The sequence below is a fragment of the Bos indicus x Bos taurus genome, chromosome 1 (assembly GCF_003369695.1).
Source record: "Bos indicus x Bos taurus breed Angus x Brahman F1 hybrid chromosome 1, Bos_hybrid_MaternalHap_v2.0, whole genome shotgun sequence".
NCBI classification, from domain to species: domain Eukaryota; kingdom Metazoa; phylum Chordata; class Mammalia; order Artiodactyla; family Bovidae; genus Bos; species Bos indicus x Bos taurus.
In genome coordinates, this window is record NC_040076.1 from 124,695,857 (window position 1) to 124,716,237 (window position 20,381).

General features: G+C 39.7%; 1 protein-coding gene across 2 annotated transcripts in view; it reads left to right on the plus strand.

Annotated features, from left to right (window-relative positions):
- SLC9A9 (solute carrier family 9 member A9) overlaps positions 1–20,381 on the plus strand; it is a 665,191-nt gene that overhangs the window by 228,159 nt on the left and 416,651 nt on the right. For both annotated transcript variants that reach the window (XM_027544122.1, XM_027544133.1), the window contains exon 6: positions 6,405–6,510. In XM_027544122.1, the coding sequence (XP_027399923.1) occupies positions 6,405–6,510 (106 nt within the window). The remainder of the gene's footprint in view (positions 1–6,404; positions 6,511–20,381) is intronic.

Genomic DNA, 20,381 nt, shown 5'->3' on the forward strand with positions numbered 1-20,381 from the left:
ACTCACCCAACATTATAAAGCAATTCTATTCCAATAAAAATTATAATTTTACTTGTATTCCACACAAAATTCTAGTAAAAGGAAAATGTTGGTAATTCAGACTCCCAATTGTGAACTTCCCTGGTGGTCCAGTGGTTACGACCCTTTACTTCCAAGGCAGGGGGCACAGTTCAATCCCTTGTCAGGAAACTAAGACCCACATGCCTATGGTGCGCCAAAAAACAGACAAATAAAACTCCCAACTGAAGCCTTTTTGTTTTGATTCTATTCAGGATCTTGACTCTATCCTATCAGGAGAAAGAGGTTACTTAGCAGAGATAATCATCAGTTCCCTCCCACCACCACCTGCAAAGTTCAGACATGGTACAAATGTGAACAGCTACATACTATTAGAGGGTACATCTCTGCCATTCTATCATGATTAAGGATCTACTCATCTAGAATAACGAAATTGACTCTATGCCTAGTAAAATGGAATCTGGCTAATTGTCATGCTGATTCATGGCATTTTGTATTTGTTGTCTCTTTACCCTAAAGCTAGTTGTTGAGTTCAATACTCCTTTCCCTAGGATAATCTTTAGTAAATAAAAATCTGTTCGTGATGGATATGGTTTTCAGACAACTTGCTCATGCTTAGGATCAGTTCAGTTCAGTTCACTCAGTCATGTCCGACTCTGCGACCCCATGAATCGCAGCACACCAGGCCTCCCTGTCCATCACAAACTCCCAGAGTTCACTCAGACTCAAGTGCATTGAGTCAGTGATGCCATCCAGCCATTTCATCCTCTGTCGTCCCCTTCTCCTCCTGCCCCCAACCCCTCCCAACATCAGAGTCTTTTCCAGTGAGTCAACTCTTCGCATGAGGTGGCCAAAGTACTGGAGTTTCAGCTTCAGCATCATTCCCTCCAAAGAAATCCCAGGGCTGATCTCCTTCAGAATGGACTGGTTGGATCTCCTTGCAGTCCAAGGGACTCTCAAGAGTCTTCTCCAACACCACACTTCAAAAGCATCAATTCTTCGGCGCTCAGCCTTCTTCACAGTCCAACTCTCACATCCATACATGACCACAGGAAAAACCATAGCCTTGACTAGATGAACCTTTGTTGGCAAAGTATTGTCTCTGCTTTTGAATGTGCTATCTAGGTTGGTCATAACTTTCCTTCCAAGGAGTAAGCGTCTTTTAATTTCATGGCTGCAATCACTATCTGCAGTGATTTTGGAGCCCAAAAAAATCAAGTCTGACACTGTTTCCACTGTTTCCCCATCTATTTCCCATGAAGTGATGGGACCAGATGCCATGATCTTCGTTTTCTGAATGTTGAGCTTTAAGCCAAATTTTTCACTCTCCACTTTCACTTTCATCAAGAGGCTTTTTAGTTCCTCTTCACTTTCTGCCATAAGGGTGGTGTCATTTGCATATCTGAGGTTATTGATATTTCTCCCGGCAATCTTGATTCCAGCTTCTGCTTCTTCCAGTCCAGTGTTTCTCATGATGTACTCTGCATATAAGTTAAATAACCAGGGTGACAATATACAGCCTTGACGTACTCCTTTTCCTATTTGGAACCAGTCTGTTGTTTCATGTCCAGTTCTAACTGTTGCTTCCTGACCTGCATACAGGTTTCTCAAGAGGCAGATCAGGTGGTCTGGTATTCCCATCTCTTTCAGAATTTTCCACAGTTTATTGTGATCCACACAGTCAAAGGCTTTGGCATAGTCAATAAAGCAGAAATAGATGTTTTTCTGGAACTCTCTTGCTTTTTCCATGATCCAGCAGATGTTGGCAATTTGATCTCTGGTTCCTCTGCCTTTTCTAAAACCAACTTGAACATCAGGAAGTTCACGGTTCACGTATTGCTGAAGCCTGGCTTGGAGAATTTTGAGCATTACTTTACTGGCATGTGAGATGAGTGCAATTGTGCGGTAATTTGAGCATTCTTTGGCATTGCCTTTCTTTGGGATTGGAATGAAAACTGACCTTTTCCAGTCCTGTGGCCACTGCTGAGTTGTCCAAATGTGCTGGCATATTGAGTGCAGCACTTTCACAGCATCATCTTTCAGGATTTGAAAGAGCTCCACTGGAATTGCATCACCTCCACTAGCTTTGTTCGTAGTGATGCTTTCTAAGGCCCATAGGACTTCGCATCCCAGGATGTCTGGCTCTAGGTCAGTGTTCACACCATTGTGATTATCTGGGTTGTGAAGATCTTTTTTGTACAGTTCTTCTGTGTATTCTTGCCATCTCTTCTTAATATCTTCTGCTTCTGTTAGGTCCATAGTATTTCTGTCCTTTATCGAGCCCATCTTTGCATGAAATGTTCCCTTGGTATCTCTAATTTTCTTAAGAGATCTCTAGTCTTTCCCATTCTGTTGTTTTCCTCTATTTCTTTGCGTTGATCACTGAAGAAGGCTTTCCTATCTCTTCTTGCTATTCTTTGGAACTCTGCATTCAGATGCTTATATTTTTCCTTTTCTCCTTTGCTTTTCGCTTCTCTTCTTTTCACAGCTATTTGTAAGGCCTCCCAGACAGCCATTTTGCTTTTTTGCATTTCTTTTCCATGGGGATGGTCTTGATCCCTGTCTCCTGTACAATGTCACGAACCTCATTGCATAGTTCATCAGGCACTCTATCTATCAGATATAGGCCCTTAAATCTATTTCTCCCTTCCACTGTATAATCATAAGGGATTTGATTTAGGTCCTACCTGAGTGGTCTAGTGATTTTCCCTACTTTCTTCAAATTAAGTCTGAATTTAGTAATAAGGAGTTCATGATCTGAGCCACAGTCAGCTCCCGGTCTTGTTTTTGTTGACTGTATAGAGCTTCTCCATCTTTGGCTGCAAAGAACATAATCAGTCTGATTTCGGTGTTGACCATCTGGTGATGTCCGTGTGTAGAGTCTTCTCTTGTGTTGTTGAAAGAGGGTGTTTGCTATGACCAGTGCATTTTCTTGGCAAAACTCTATTAGTCTTTGCCCTGCTTCATTCCATATTCCCAGGCCAAATTTGCCTGTGACTCTTGGTGTTTCTTGACTTCCTACTTTTGCATTCCAGTCCCCTATAATGAAAAGGACATGCTTCTTGGGTGTTAGTTCTAAAAGGTCTTGTAGGTCTTCATAGAACCGTTCAACTTCAGCTTCTTCAGTGTTACTGGTTGGGGCATAAACTTGGATTACTGGGATATTGAATGGTTTGCCTTGGAAACGAACAGAGATCATTCTATTGTTTTTGAGACTGCATCCAAGTACTGCATTACGGACTCTTTTGTTGACCATGATGGCTACTCCATTTCTTCTGAGGGATTCCTGCCGCAGTAGTAGATAGAATGGTCATCTGAGTTAAATTCACCCATTCCAGTCCATTTCAGTTCACTGATTCCTAGAATGTCGACATTCACTCTTGCCATCTCTTGCTTGACCACTTCCAATTTGCCTTGATTCATGGACCTGACATTCCAGGTTCCTATGCAATATTGCTCTTTACAGCATCGGACCTTGCTTCTATCACCAGTCACATCCACAACTGGGTATTGTTTTTGCTTTGTCTCCATCCCTTCATTCTTTCTGGAGTTACTTCTCCACTGATCTCCAGTAGCATATTGGGCACCTACTGACCTGGGAATTCCTGTTTCAATATCCTATCATTTTTCCTTTTCATACTGTTCATGGGATTTTCAAGGCAAGAATACTGGAGTGGTTTGCCATTCCCTTCTCCAGTGGACCACATTCTGTCATAACTTTGTATGGTTACAACCTTTAAAATGTTTTTTTTAATTTCTCTTTTGCTGTGCTGGGTCTTCATTGATATGCAGGTTACTCTCTAGTTGTGGTGCGAAGGCTTCTCACCATGGTGACTTCTCTTGGGGAGGACAGGCTCTAGGGCACTTGGGCTTTAGGAGTTGTGACTCCCAGACTCTGGAGTTCAAGCTCCATAACTGTGGTGCACGGGCAAAGTTGCTTAGCGGCATGTGGGAACATCCCAGACCAGGGATGAAACCCATGTTCCGTCCATTGGCAGGTGCATTCTTCATCACTGAGCCACCAGGGAAGCCTCTAGTGATAGCCTTTTACTTCTAGCTTTCTTATTGAAATTTCCATTTGAAATTCCATCTGCCTATTTAAGTCAACATATCAAAAACCAAACTTGCAAAATTCCCCTGCCTACGAATTTCTCTTATGCAGCCCATTTACTGCCTGCCGAGGGTTGAAACCCAAGTCTTGCTGTCTCTCAGGAACCAAGACCTACCCATTCTTCATCCCAAATATATTGTGGGTATTATCGCTTCTGCTCTATCCTCCCTGACATTATCTTTTCACTCACTAAAGCTTACCATAGTCTAGCAACATGCTAGGGGTTAGAGACCCAGAGGGAAGGTGAGAACCAATGAGTAAGTAAAATACAAAGCACTGTCGTAACTGACCTATGAGAGCCCACGGTGGTGGATCTTCAGGGAAGAGCAGGATGTACGAGAGTCGAGGAGCCTGAATCTAGGACTCTTCCAGTCTTGGTACAACTCATCTCTTGCCAGAACATTCGGGAAAGCTTCCAGCCGCATGTCCATTCTGTCCTCTACCCTGCTGCCTAAACTTTATTTCCAGGGTTTGAATCAAGCTATGGCACTCTGTCACTAAAACCCTCCCATTATGGCAGGACAAGTGCCAAACTTATTGACCCTACTTACAAAACAGTCCAACTGAGCTTTTTTTTTCTCCCCAGCACTCTCTTAGACAACACAGTTATTAACCTCACAGTGCATGAAATAGGAAAGGAAAGAACAGAAATGAAAATGCCCATTCTGCCTTAAAAATATACCATCAGTATCATTTTCAACCACCCTCTTTTCCCGTTTGGTAGTCCACTCAGTGGATCATTCTCCTAATGATAGCTGTTCACACTTTGCATGACTGTTTCAAATATCAAGATACTGAATAGTTTTGGTGAACACAGTTAGTCAGTGTGTGATTACTCACTGCCCAGGTATATGCCCAGAGGCTCTGTATGACTATACGGTATATAGGAGCCATGAAGCAGACTGCTGAAAATGAACCTTAGGCCCTGCTCTTAGGAACATTGGGTTCATCTGTATAGATGAGTGTGATCTTGAGAGAATGAGAGCCAGGTGCCAACCACCTCTCCCTTCACAGGAATAAGCTGCTGCAACAACCTTCATTCATTCACTCACTCAGTCATTCACACATCAAACACTTCTTGAGCATGTGCCAAGAAGTGGTATGTTCTGTGATCCCAAAGTCTGGGATCAAAAAGGAGTGACCCAGATATTTACTGAGGGATCAGAGGGCTGGGGGAAAACTTGCTGCTGCTGCTGCTGCTGCTAAGTCGCTTCAGTCGTGTCCAACTCTGTGCAACCCCATAGACTGCAGCCCACCAGGCTCCCCTGTCCCTGGGATTCTCCAGGCAAGAACACTGGAGTGGGTTGCCATTTCCTTCTCCAATGCATGAAAGTGAAAAGTGAAAGTGAAGTTACTCGATCGTGTCTGACTCTTAGCGACCCCACGGACTGCAGCCTGGCAGGCTCCTCTGCCCATGCGATTTTCCAGGCAAGAGTACTGGAGTGGGGTGCCATTGCCTTCTCTGGGGGAAAACTTGAGAGGCTTTTAAAGATTGAATAAAGGTTTGGGGGTTTTTTGTAGCAAAAAGTGTGTGTGTGTATGTGTGGGTTTATGTACTTAAGGGAGGAGAATGGTAGCATCTGGATGAGAAACAGATAGCTGCCCTGCTAAAGTGAACCCAAATGCCAAGGTAATTAGAAAATGACACACGGTATTCAGGAAATTCTGACAAGTTCAGTGTGGCTGCTGCTGCTGCTAAGTTGCTTTAGTCGTGTCCGACTCTGTGCGACCCCATAGATGACAGCCCACCAGGCTCCTCTGTCCCTGGGATTCTCCAGGCAAGAACACAAGTGGGCTGCCATTTCCTTCTCCAATACATGAAAGTGGAAAGTGAAAGTGAAGTCGCTCAGTCGTGTCCGACTCTTCGAGACCCCATGGACTGCAGCCTACCAGGCTCCTCTGTCCATGGGATTTTCCAGGCAAGAGTACTGGAGTGGGGTGCCATTGCCTTCCCCATCAGTGTGGCTAGAGGGAGGCAACAGAGCAGGGGCAGGGAGAGCAGATAGAGATGCTGGAAGGCAAACAGTGCACAGATTATAGAAGACTTGTACCAAGGAGCTCAAGCTTTCTCTGTAAGCAGTGGGGAGCCCAGAGAAATCTTTTAAGCAGGGGAGTGACGGATGAGGTTGATTTTGGTTAAAGGTTCAGTATGTATATATTGATGGATTTGAGAAGATGAACATTTAATGAGTGCTTTATACAGGTGACCACAGCCAAGGACAAGTCTATGGCCACATCCCAGCTAACTCTGTATATTTGTGTGTGTCTCCCCTAGTGACGGTGTTGGCCATTTTCCATGAGCTGCATGTCGACCCTGACCTGTACACACTCTTGTTTGGGGAGAGCGTGTTGAATGATGCAGTCGCCATAGTCCTTACATAGTAAGTACCAGAACTTGGCTTGTGCTTCTTTGACCAAGTGAAAGATGCTTCAAATATGGTGATAATTCCTAGGGGCTTTAATAGTATCTTTTCTCTTATATCATAGAGATAAAGGCAATTTCTAGCTTTTAAGGAATAATTACCACTGAAGAGCTCCAGTAATGTGTACATTTCATTGTACACTTAATTTCTAACACTATTAAGTTTCATGTTTCCAGTCTATGATAAAAAGCTACTCAGAGGGTAATGCTTTTTTTTCTTGGTGTATATATTTACCTGATTCACTTAGGGTTCCTAAAATGCACATAAATAAGCTTTCTTCATTTTATTTATTTATTTATTTTGCATTCTTCATTTTAAATCAGTATTATTTAATTTTTTCAAGTCATTTTTCCAGATAATAGACTAATAGAAACCATTGTATGTATAAGAATTTGGGCAAATCAGAGATAGAAGTTGAGAGTCATAAATCTCTATTTATCAATGCAAATGTCATGCATTATAGGAATACACACATTCTAAAATCATCCACGTGATAAGTAAAACTGATGAACCTTCTGCTAACAGGTAATATAATTTCCCTTTCATTCTGGAGGAATTTTCATTTCAGGATGAGAATTAGTGCTCTCTTCTCACCTCCCCTTCAGGCACTCACCATTTATATTTAATAAATGCCATTTTGGTGGCTTTCACTATGTCAGAGGTCTCTTCTTGGTTTTAGATTAAGACTAACATTTTGGGCAACTGTCAAATACCCCAAAGGAAAGTATCCATCTAATAATTAACTGTGACAACAAGATTCAATTCAGGGTGCTAATTACTTTGAATGCATTTGAAAATGTATTGCAAACTAACAAAGGATTTTTCAGTCAGACCTCACAGAGCAGTCTAGGCAACAGCAGAGCAGCACCTCTCTTTTTTTCTCCCAGCTGACATTTCTCAAGTCTGCTATCCCAAAGTTACCACTGTATTCAGCAACGTTCAGGAAAGAGTCAAAAAAAAAAAAAAAAAAAACCTTATATTTCACCTGGCTCCCAAGAAGTGCCTTTCCTGCTTTTTAGTAAAATATCAGTGAGTCCAAATTAAGAGCAAAAGCCATGGCACATTCACAAATGCCAAAGGATGCTTATAAAGAAACACCAAGAACAGTTCACTAAAACATCAGGAATCTCTGTCCAAGAAATACTAGTATTAAGGGAACATTTGGAGTAAAACTTGTTTAAAATCTGCTGAGTCTCTCGTCTTCACTTCCTGAACTGCCAAGTTGTAAAAGGCCAAGCAAAGCGAAATCACTAAAGCACAAATGAGCTTGGGAAAGAATCGTGCAGCTACAACCAAGGAAAGATTTGGCCTTTCTGCTTTCAGCACGACCATTCACAGTAGTTTTCCATTAAAAATGCAGACTCCAAGGATGAATGTTGATGCTGCTGAGCACAAGCCTGGAGGACATCTGGAACAATCCATTTAATATCGCCTCGGGTCCATAGGTGGTTATTAACTGGCAGTGCATTTTCTACTCCCCTACCCGTGCATTGCATGTTGTAACAAAATGTGTTTCGCACCATATCAGGATCCCTTCCTTTCTAGGCACCAGACACTTGCCATTCTAACCAAAATCTTGTGCTTCCCAGCTTTGACATTTCAGGTATTGTACAGAGTGACCCCAATGAGTTTTAACTTTAAAATAAAGGTAAATCCTAAATTAGGAGTTCTTGACATGGACACTGCCACACATTGAAATCTGCAGGCTCTTTCTTCCACCCAGTGCATGCGGATTCCATCGGCCCCTCCCGGGAGCTCTACTGAGCATTAATGCACAGCTGTCCCTCTGCATCCACAAGGGACTGGTTCCAGGCCACGTGTGGATACCAAAATCCACAGGTGCTCAAGTCCCTTATACGAAATGGCACAGTACAGCCAATCCTTTCCACCCGCCAGCTCCCTGTCTGCAGAGTCAGCTAACTAACCTCAGATTGTTGGATGAGGAACCTGCGAATTCAGCAGGCCACTTGTACTTAGGTTACGCTGGGTCTGGACTCTGTCCACCTCTCCTGTCTATTAATTACTTGTCTCATCTTGCACAATTGTCCATGTGTTTCACTCTTCACTTTTCTCACATGCGTCTTAAACTTAGTTTACAGCCCATATGACAGTCTCATTTTATACATCTACTTACCCATACATTCCCTCTCCTTTTAATGCTGCACCCCACCCTCTCTCTTCCAACTATCTTCTATTTACCTTGCAAGAGCCCTACTAAAAAGTTTTCCATGACCTTCAGACCAGAAGTTCAACATTTGTCTCTCCATTTTCCTCTTTCTTCACTCTAAACTTCACATAGTGCCCAGTCAAGTCTCTGACTTGTAACCTATGCTTTTCTTTACCTGCATTAAGCTCTCTCTTCACAGCTCCTGTTTTTGGCTCATCAAGTCTTTTACCACATACCTCAGACTCCTCCTCTGGGAACCACTAGCCCACATGCTAAGACCCTACCCTTCCTTTCTGTGTGCCTAATTCTCTGCCAGCTCAGCAGTGCACTCTTAGGTTTGCATGTATATTTGCGTCTCTAGATAGTAACATCTGAAGATGGAGTCTTTGCACTTGAAACATACATTGAAAGAGAAGATGAAAATCTGTTTTGTATTTTCCCTTTTTCAGTTCCATCTTTGTGTGGTTTTGAAGTTTAAGAAAAGAGATAGAGTTTTTTATTGTATCATGGAGAAGAAAAGACACATTTTGATGTGAAATCAAGTACAGTAAGGGACCTAAATCATCAACCACTATGGCCTTTGCAGTGACTCTGGAGCCTCTTTGGAATGGTCATACACTTTCATTTACCTTCTCATCTTCCAACAGCAAATCTCCTTGTTTAAGTACCATCCTCTTAATATTTAAAAAAGTTTTATTGTTAGTTTTGTGACAATACTCTGTTCTAGCATTTCTCATTCAAATACAGAGTAATTTAGCCATATTTTAATTTAAATTGGGCTTGCCTGGTGACTCAGTGGTAAAGAATCTGCCTGCAATGCAGGAGACACAGGAGATGGGTTCAGTCCCTGAGTCAGGAAGATCTCCTGGAAAAGGAAATGGCAACCCTTTCCAGTATTCTTTCGTGAAAAATCCAATGGACAGAGAAGCCTGGTGGGCTGCTGCTGCTAAGTCCGTCCAGTCATGTCTGACTCTGTGCGACCCCATAGACCACAGCCCACCAGGCTCCCCGTCCCTGGGATTCTCCAGGCAAGAACACTGGAGTGGGGTGCCATTGCCTTCTCCGCTGGTGGGCTGCATAGGGTCACAAAGAGTTGGACACAACTGAGCATGTGTGCACACCATAATGCCATAGTTTAAATTAGCTTTTCTGTGCTAATCTAAGTAACAGTTATAATACTTTTTCTTAGGCTAAATGTGCTCTGAATTTCAAACAACTACTGTAATGTATAATTGAATTTGATGATCACAACTCCTGAACATAGCAGTGCATGGTGGGTGGTGTCCCTAAGACTTAAAATGATCCAGAGTTACCTTAAGATGAAAGTAACTTTATTTAACAAAAAGTTTTGGAATTAGCTCTTCTCTGCTCCATACGATTGTTCCAAGTATATAGGGAATGTCATGCCCAAACATGTATGCATAATGGCTCATGAATGAATTCCACGTGATGGATTTGCATTTCTAAGAATGCGTAATAGACTATGAAGGAAGGCAAAAGATACAATGAAGACATCTTAAAAGATGTGTGTTTTTGAATCCTGAACAAAGAGGCAACATGGTAGGGTAGAAAGAGCCTTAGATGTAAGTCAAAAAGCTGGTGTCAGGATTGTCACGAATTAACTGTGCAGTTATTACCGTTGACATGGAATCAACCCAAACTGGAGTAAACACAAGGGGAATCTGTGTGAACTGAGGTAACTGAACAGCACGAGTAGACGTGGCTCAGGAAAGGGCCAGTGAAACAAACACAGCTCTCTCCTCACTCAGCCTCTTCAGGGTTATCTCACACACCTGGTCACAGATGGCTGCCAGCATCTCCCAGGGCTGTATCTTTAATCAGGAGAGTAGGGCCAGAATCTTTGTCCCATTATTCCCAGAAATAATCTTGGTACATCTTGTAGGTTCTGATGCCATTCCAGACTCACTTGAGGCCAGGGAGATGTGCTGAGTTTACTGTCTCGGGTCTAAGTCACATTGTTCATGAATTTAAGGCAGTAATTGATTTTAATTGAAAGCACATGAACTGAGACTGGGGCAAGGTGGGATTATCGCTCAGAGTAATACTGCCACAAAAAAGGAAGAGTGGGGACTCCCCTGGTTTTCCAGTGGTTAAGAATTCACGTTGCAATGCGGAGGACATGGGTTCTATCCCTGGTCGAAGAACTGAGATCCCTCATGCTGAAGGATAACTGAGCTCACGCTGCTACAGCTAGAGAGTCTGTGCACTACAACAAAGATACCACGCAGCCGAATTTTGTTTTTAATTTAATTTAATAAAATTAAATTTAAAAAGACAAGTGGATGTTTGTTGCTGTGTGTGGCAACTAAGACCCCATGCAGCCAAACTTTTTCAAAAAATAAAATTAAAAAAGAAGAGTGGAGGCTGATCAGAAACAAAATAAAACGGCAAAAACCATGACGGTGACTTTATATGACCATAAACTTTTCACACTTGTTTCCTTACCTATATTATGTAAGAACACTGGTTCTGTATACATTACAGAATTATTCTGGGCAATAAATAAAGCAATATAGTTGGAAAGGCTGTATACTCTATATAATCTACATAATCCGTGCTTGTAAGTATATATATACTTATAATTTATATAGTCACGTAAATCAATATCTTTCATTCTACTTATACATATCTCTGGTTTCAGTGAAATGACTAAAGAAAGATCTGCTTCTAGTGAAGCATTCCTTCATAAATATGACATTTTATGAACCAGGGAATAGAGAGAATAACCATTTTTACATGTGATTTCCCCCATTAGGAATGAATGACTTAGTTAAAGCACACAGTCTAAAATCAAGAACTAGAAGTTGAAGTATATTATTTAACATTATATAGGTTCTCACAACCAAAGCTGATATTACTTGTGAAAGCTAGTTGGCGGAGGAGAGAGAAAAGCAGGGCTATGTTACCTGAAACACCATGTCTCTCACAGTAAGAAATCAATTTTTACATATGGAGTTGATAAGTCAAGAAATGAAAGTGTGTGTGTATATATATACACACACACATAAAGTCTGAGTTGCAGTGCAAAGGCCACAGGTTCAATCCCTGGTTGGGGAACAAAGATCTGACATGCTGTGGAGCAACTAAGACCTGACACAGCCAAATAAATAAATGTTGGGCTTCCCAGGTGGCTCAGTGGTAAAGAACCCTGCCAACGCAGGAACCGCAGGAGACGCGGGTTCCCGGAGTCGGGAAGATCCCCTGGAGAAGGAAATGGCAACCTACTCCAGTATTCTTGCCTGGAGAATCCCATGGACAGAGGAGGTTGGTGGGCTACAGTCTATGGGATCACAAAGAGTCAGACATGCATGCAGAATCACAGGGCAGCCATCCGAAGAAATAAAGACATAAATGGTTAATAAGAGATACTTTTGCTACGTACGACAATGATAAAAGTGAAAAGATAATTTAACTCTATTTTGTATCCTTTCATACTATCTGAATGTTTGTATGCATTTGAATTAATGTATTCAAACTATTCTTCAGGTGATCAAAATAAAAGAAAAGCCAATTTATTTGATGAGAATAGAGTCAATCAATCCTAGCAGGCAAAAGTCACTACAAACAAAATTAAATGATGAAAGATAGACCAGCGAAAGTAGTTTCAACAGACACACTGATGTCTTTCAAATATGTATTTTGATTGTCAATCTTTTTAGTATACCAAGTGTAACTAAATCAGGTAACTAGTTCTGTTACCTGAGGTAAATTACTTAACCTCTCCTTGCACCAGATGTGTGCTTTATAAAACAGAGATGGTGATATTAATAGCACTTACCTCATTGGGTAGGATTAAACAAAAAGCACCTGGAATAGGGCCTGACTTATAACATTCAGTAAGCACTAGATATTAGCTTCTGATAGTACTCCTGTTACAAAAGACCAATAAAGAAAAAGTAAATGTGATAGAAAAATGGGCAAAAGATGTCAGTAGATAATGAACAAGAGAAGAAACATAAATGGCCAGTATTCTACTGGCCATTTAATTATTTATATTATAGTAATTAATTTTTTTACTTATTATAATTTTTACTTATTTTTTTACTTATTATAATTTATTATTATTATTTATCATTTATTATTATTATTACTTATTATAATTATAATTATTATTATTTATTATTATTATTATAAATTTTTACTTATTATAATTTACATTATAATAAGATCAGCTTCACTAGTAATGAAACAAATTAAGTATCATTTTTTGCCTAGCAAATCTTCAAATTTTCAGAACTCAAGAGAGAACAGTCATACTTGGGGTAAATCAGAGTTTGGGGAAATGGGAACCCTCCCCCATTACTGATAAAAAAAGAGAAAAGGAATAGAACATTGATAAAGGCAGTTTGGCAATATTTATAGTCATTAGAATTTGTGAACACTTTCACCCATTTACTTCATTTCTAGAAATTTGTCTTAAGCATTTAAGGGTATGTGTAAAAATTTCTTCATGAGGATGAGTGCATTGCTTTGAACAAAAAGGTGTACTTAAATTACTAGTTGGTTGAGTAAATTATATTAAAATCATGAAATTCTATGCAGACATTTAAAAAATGATAGAAAAATTATTGATATTAAAAGATATTCACAATATATTTTGAGGTAAAATAGGAAAATGTTACTTTTATATATTTTTAAATACTTATTTTTATTCATTTATTTGGCTGCACCGGGTTTTATTTGCCACATATGGGCTCTTGCTTGAGGCATATGGAATCTAGTTCCCTGACCAGAGATTGACCCCAGGCTCCCTGCTTTGGGAGCATGAAGTTTCAATAGCTGGACCACAAGGGAAGGCCTGAAAAAAATTTAAATGGTGTATACTATAAGACCTATTAATTTTTGGTTAAAAAAACCACAGCCAAATTTATGTGTGTATAATTATAATATATTATAATTTATATACAAGATCAAAGTGTTAGGTGGGATCACAGGTGATTTTTATATTCTTTTTGGCTTGGATATAAATATATACAATGATCAGCTTTGGTCCAATGAATTGTCCATTAACATACTTGATAATTGGCAATCTTCATTTAAATGTAGATTCTAGAGAGCTTTAAATCTGACATTTTTCTACCCATGAAGGAGAAGAAAGAGGACGATGAGTGTTCTCAGTCATTTATCTGCAAAACTGAAGTACTGCCAGTATTGTACTGAAATATCTTCTTGTGAAATAATTGCACAGTGTACAAATGCTTCCAGATTTTCTTAAAGATAAAATCAGAACCTCATTAAACAGCTGGCTGTTGGATGATAATAAATACATGCTAGGTTCCTTCGTTTTCTGGTAAGCAAATGCTTACAAGGAAATTCAATGTAGATTATTAAAAGAGGGTGGGAAATGGAGCACTGTTTTCTTTTTTTAAATAAGAGTGTTACGCTGCTTAGAGGTTCTTACTAGAAAATGTCATTTAAAGTGTGACACTGGTGAATGCTTGGCACTTAGCGTGAGTGACATTTTGAAAGAGCACATTTCTTATAGTGCATGCATCTTAAGAGAAATTTAAAATGGAAATTAATGGGATGGCTGTGAGACTCCAAGTGCCATGCAACTAACAGGAACCTTGAGATGTCATCCAGTCTTTCAGCAAAAATGTACTGAGGACCTATAAGCAGACATTGTGCTGAGCCCTGATGATGTAGAAGGATGGGCACAGCCACCTATCCCTGCTCTCAACTTAACTCCTCAGTGAAACAGGTGAATGATAGCTAACGCAGGATTTAATATGTGTAACAAAAACTTGCTCTAAAAATTATCCCAGAAAATAGCTCTGTAGAGATGGGTTCTGAACATACAGTGCTAAGGAAATCTATTCTTCCTCTTGGTACCAGCATCTCTACGTAGATTACAAGCTCCTCGAAGGCAAATAGGTGGTTCTCCATCACCCACGACATGAAGCTAATTATCTGGAAGTTCCTCAACCTTTCAAATACAGATGGGGACATTTTACTAATTATTAAAATTAAAATTCATTCCAGAGGATGGGTGTTTAATATTCTTCATATCTCTTCTTCTAAATATGTGAAAAGCCTTATTTGTTATCCTCATTAGCTCTAATTCCCCCGTTTGACCCGTAGCTGTAAACAAAGAGGTGATAAGAAGATGTCTCCTTTGGATGAGCATGGACCAAAACTGTTATTCCAGCCAGAAAGTGCAATATTTCTCATAAATCTGCTTAACTTAAAAACAAATTTCTTGTATCTTGACATATCTTTCTGAGGATAAGTTACTTTTATATTTACCTTGGAAACTGATAATCAGCATGAAATGCATTTATTCTGATGCCTGTCTGGATACTGCTGGTATACATAATTGAAAAAAAGAAAAAAAAGTTATGGTCCTCTTGGCTTAAGGCTCCTTATCCTGGCAGGGAGTTCCATGCCAACTTCATCTTTTGGACACCAGGTGGCGGCACCTGGTAGGGATGGAAAGGGGTCCTGGTATCTTTAAGAAGCAACTGGGAGGCAGAGCTCAGCTGACCTCCAGCTTCAGTCAGAAAGCCCAGCGTGTGCTGCCACACCCATGCCTGCTACAGCAGCCTTGTTTGTTTTTTCTCATTCCTGATCCCTGGTTCCTGTTTCCTGGATCCCTGGTTCCTGGCTATGACTCTGGAACCTCCCCTACCCTGCCTCTTAATGTCCCTGTTCAGATGACAGGAACTGACCTTGGCTTCATCCTGGGACTCCATCCCTTGTCTCTCAGATTAGATCTGACATTTGCTTACTATTTCTCCGAAACTCAGAACTGGCTTTGCTTCATGTCAAACCATGCACTGCAAACTGACCTACCAAGAATAAATAAATAAAAGAAATCCATGTTGATGGTATCTTATTTCAGTCCCACTATAAGTTAGTTTATTGGTATGTAAATCAGATGTAAGTGACAGAAACCCAATTCAAATTAGCTTAAGCAAAGGATTTCACTGGCCTATTTAACAGGAGTTGAGCTGACTCTGGACATACCAGGATTTAGGGGTTCAAATATCATGGTCTTCTTTCTTGGCTCTGATTCCCTCTGAGTGCTAACATCATTCTTTCCTACTGCAGATAGACTGCACAGATATATGTGTACATATCTATGCACAATAAAAATTTATATATATATATATACACACACACAGACTGCAGGAAAGGGTAACTGATGCTATCTCCAGGCTTATATTGTTCTAGCTCAAAATAACACTTAATTCTCCCAGTATTTGCATATCAGCCACAGAGAAGGACTCCTGTTGGCTCTGCTTGTATCAGAAGATCACCTCTAGACCAATCACACAGGACTCCATGGAAATTAAACATGGTGACTGGCCAGATATGAATGATATCCTCATCCTTGTGGCCCGTGGCATGGAATCTACTATTAGAAGAAAGTGACTGAAAAGACCAGTTTAATCCCAGAATAACAACTACTGATTTCACAATAATGGAATGTTCAGGACATAATGAACTGAAATGAAGCAGATAGGCCCCATGCCTTTACAAACTTAAAAAAAAATGCTTTATCCAAAAAGGCAAAAAAATATCTTCTAAATGTAGAATTTATCTGAAGAAGAGGAAAAGAAATTCCCTAAGTGTAAGAAACAAGAGAATCAAGGCTACAGTGGGAAGCTGCCATTGTCGGTAGCCACATGATTTTGTGTGGGATATAGATATAGACCCAGAGGTTTGGGAGCTGGAGTCCCATTTCCCTGTGGAAATCAGAGCTCTGTCTTATAAGCTCATTCATGATAATATACTTGTGCAAAGCTCTTTGAATAAAGCCTGCAGTCTCAAAGTGCTCTCTCCATCACAGACTCTGTCCATCAGCCTTAAGAAATGGTGAGGACACTTGCCTTTTGGATTTTGCATCAAAGTCCCTGATCCAGGAAGTTGTGTACAGGAAATACAAGCCAATGAATTAAGATTAAAAGTTTTTAGGACTATTGAAACTCCTGCCCCTGACTTATTTTCCTTCCCTTATTTCTAAATATGCTAAACTTCTCTGAAGTGATACTATCTCAACTCAGAAACATGGAAATCCCACAGTAAAAAAACGCTTCCTGAAAATAAATTCACAGTAAAAATTTACAAGCCAAGGAAGGAAATGACTCCACTATGAAGAAAACCCAGGAGGTAACCAAAAGTAAATCAGAACAAGCACTCTAAGGAACTAAACAAAAAATATAAAATATTGAGATATATTATAAAAAATGAGCATATTAAAGTGACTAAAGAGATAAGTGGAGGAGCAGAAAACAAGTTAGGAAAGAATAAAAAAAGAAGAAGCGAAAGACTGTTCCAAAATGAAAAATGCATATATTGACATTAAAAACTAAACAGATGAGATAAATGTCCTATTAAATGCAGATGGTTAATCAAAAGATAAAATTTGCAAATGAACCAGGATGCAGAGCAGAGTTAATTTGTGGCACTACTTGAAGAAATAATGGATGGTAATTTTCCAGAATTGAAGAGAAAAATTAAGACATCACATTATGTCCAGAACTGGATAAATTAAAATTATCTCACATCCAAATATATTATAGTGACGTATGAGATCATCAAAGACAAAGTGGAAATCTGAAAAGCAACCAGAGAGGAAAGATGAATTGCTGACAGTGGAAAACAATTTAGAAGGCAGCAGTTTTCTTATTAGCATTAATAGTTGCCTGAGGACAGTAGAATAATACGTACTAAGTACTGAGGGAAAATAATCCATAAACAGGGTTCTAAATAGCCTACAAACAAGGTTACCATTCTAGGGAAAGAATGAAATAAAGACATTTACAGATTAAAAAGAGTTGACCACTCATGGATAATCAGTGATAGAAATAAGAAACTGAACTAAATAGGAGTGGGAGACAGGGGTGGTGAGCAAAGAAATTGGTGAAATAATCATAAATCTAATCAGGAATGACCATGGCAATAATAATGATGATTAGTGGAGTAACTTATGTGAGAACTAGCACTCTATTATTCACTACAATATTCAGAGGTAGTAGACATTGAATGTGATTGGACTGAGAGATGATGCTGAGTTCAGGAAGTAGAAACACAGCAAAAGAGCTGTTTTAAAGCAATCCAATTTTCACTCAAGCAGCCGTGTTCATTAAAATATTTATCAAAATGGCCGAAGAGTATGACAACAAATGATCCTTCTCAGCTTGGTTTAGAAATGCTGAAATCAGTTTAAATGGGCTATGAAACTTTAGGTAGTCTTTAATACTTTCAAACTGTATGAAGTATTTCTTCAGGTTAGAAAGCTGGTGAAGTATCTTTCTTGGGATCCTTTCATTTGTCTGCTCAAGATTATAGGCTCTCTCCTTTGTACTTCTAGTGTCTCGAGTGTGGGACTCCAGGTTTTCTCTGGATGCTGTCCTTCATCGTTCTCATTGTCTTCCTAGTTTTCTTCATTCTTGGTTCTGATTGCCTCACTTTCCTTATTGTCAGATTTTATGATCCTCACTAGGAATTTATCTATTCAGTTCTTACCAAGTCCTGGGAAGAGGTTACCTCCCTGGGTGGAAAGCAGGGATGTTTTCTGCCACATCCATTCTTGATATGCTGTGTAATGGAGATTCTTTAAAATATTGTCATTTATATACTCAAGTAACTTTGAGTTAACATTCTAGGCAACAAACCAGTTTTGAGAGAACATTGGAAGGGATAGTTTTGTCTTCTGACGTACATTGTTCACTAAATCACAATGAACAATGTATGTAACTCCTTATTCATTTTTGCCTCTGTTTGAAATTTTGGTTCTCTCTACATAAAAGAACCTGATGATCTCTAGTCCAGGCTGGGATGACCAGCCATGTACTAAGATAATGATTTGTGCTAAGCAAAGTATGTATGAGGCAGAGGCGGACAGCAGGGCACTGATATAAAAAAAGCACCAAGAAATTACTGATCCATGGCCCAGACTATCCACATTAGCTTGATCAGTTCATTTTCTTTCTATAGTCAAGTTATGTAGGAAGCTGAATCATAATCAGCATCCACTTTATTATTTACCACAGAAAATTGCTGTCACTAGGATTTCAAGCACCCCAAAGATCATATGACAAAAGCAGTCTCCCTATAGGCTGACCTGCATAAAAAGATAAATATCTAGAGGGTTGTATGATCAGCATGGGAACAGATGAAGAAGAGTAGATTGATGAATCATTTGTTTATCTGCATCTTTCACACAATAGGTACTATTTCCCCCCCACCGGAGGTAGTAGGCAACCACTCGCCAAATCCATTACCAACATTTAGGATAATTTAAAACTATTCAAAGTATGTTAGCATAACTAAACCTTACTGTCTCCCCACTACATAAAGCTGGGACTGTCACTCACAGAGTTTGTGTGATTCTTCTCGATTCTTCTGTGACTAATCAGTCCTTCTTCAGGTTGATGGGTTGCATGTTTGTCACTACATATAAAAGCCTTATCTCTATTTAATGTCCTTGAATACCTGATAGGGGGATTGATAGAGATTCTCTCTCCTCTGTGTTGTAACCTGTGACATACATGCGCAAGACAGTGGACTAATGATGGGCGACAGTTCATCACTAGGTATCTGGGACATCTCTGAGAAGAACCAACCATGACTTTGGCTGCACGGGAAGTAAAATTTCCAGCGTTGTCAAACTGGCTTCTGTTCATAACATGATCTGAAACACTGCCCATTCAACTTTTGGGGAAGAGGCTACGAAGTCTTTTAGAATCTCAGAGAAGGGGGCATGCATCTGAACTTCAGGAACTCGTGGTTAAGATGTTTTTGTCCTAAGGCGTATTTATTTCCGGTGTGTTTTAAGCTTGAATTCTCATTTTGAACAACCAAAAAAATGCCTTTTATTTTAAGTGATCAACTCTGAATATTTTTTTCCAGGAGAAACATTTCCAGAGAACAAGGGGTCAAATCAGTATGCAGTCATAATTTTGATCTAAATTAAAAGCTCTCTTTCAGCCCAGAGAATATAATCTGTTCATATTACTTGGGCTCCATAATGAATTTACATGGCAGGCTTATTGCAGGTTTTATGTGGGCTCTGCCTTGCTGGGGCATGTGATGCTCAGGGAGTCTGATTAAAATTTGGGGAAGGAGCAGCTGTTCAACTATAGAGGTGAACTCAGGGCCCGTTTTTCAGAGCATGACTTTAACACCTGACACCCTTGCCAGCTATTGGATGATAAATTAACTGTCTTTAATGCTCAGTTCCTGTGTTAATAGCTTTAAAAGATCAGTTGTTTATGGGAAAGAAGTTGAGAGCTCTTATCAATTTTCCTGTCCCAAGGGTCCTCAAATACATCATTTTTTTCATTGCTAGAATGGCAGGCAGTGTTTAATGGGAAAGGAAGAAATTCTTCCAGCATTTAGTCTACTTTTCATTGGTTAATGGCAAGAAGTTTCTCATTTCAAAAGATAGTGGAGTGAGTACCCAGTGAATTCTTACATAAAACAAAACACATAAAACTCAGACCATGTGATTGCTGGTATTATCCTATAGGATCAGAATCATGATGTAATTTCATCTGATTTTTCTGAAGCTACTTAATTCAACTGAACATGTGAAAATCAAATTCTGAAGCCTGTGTTGTTATTGCTCAGTTGCTCAGTTGTGTCCGACTCTTTGCGGCCCTGTGGACTGCAGCACACCAGGCTTCCCTGTCCT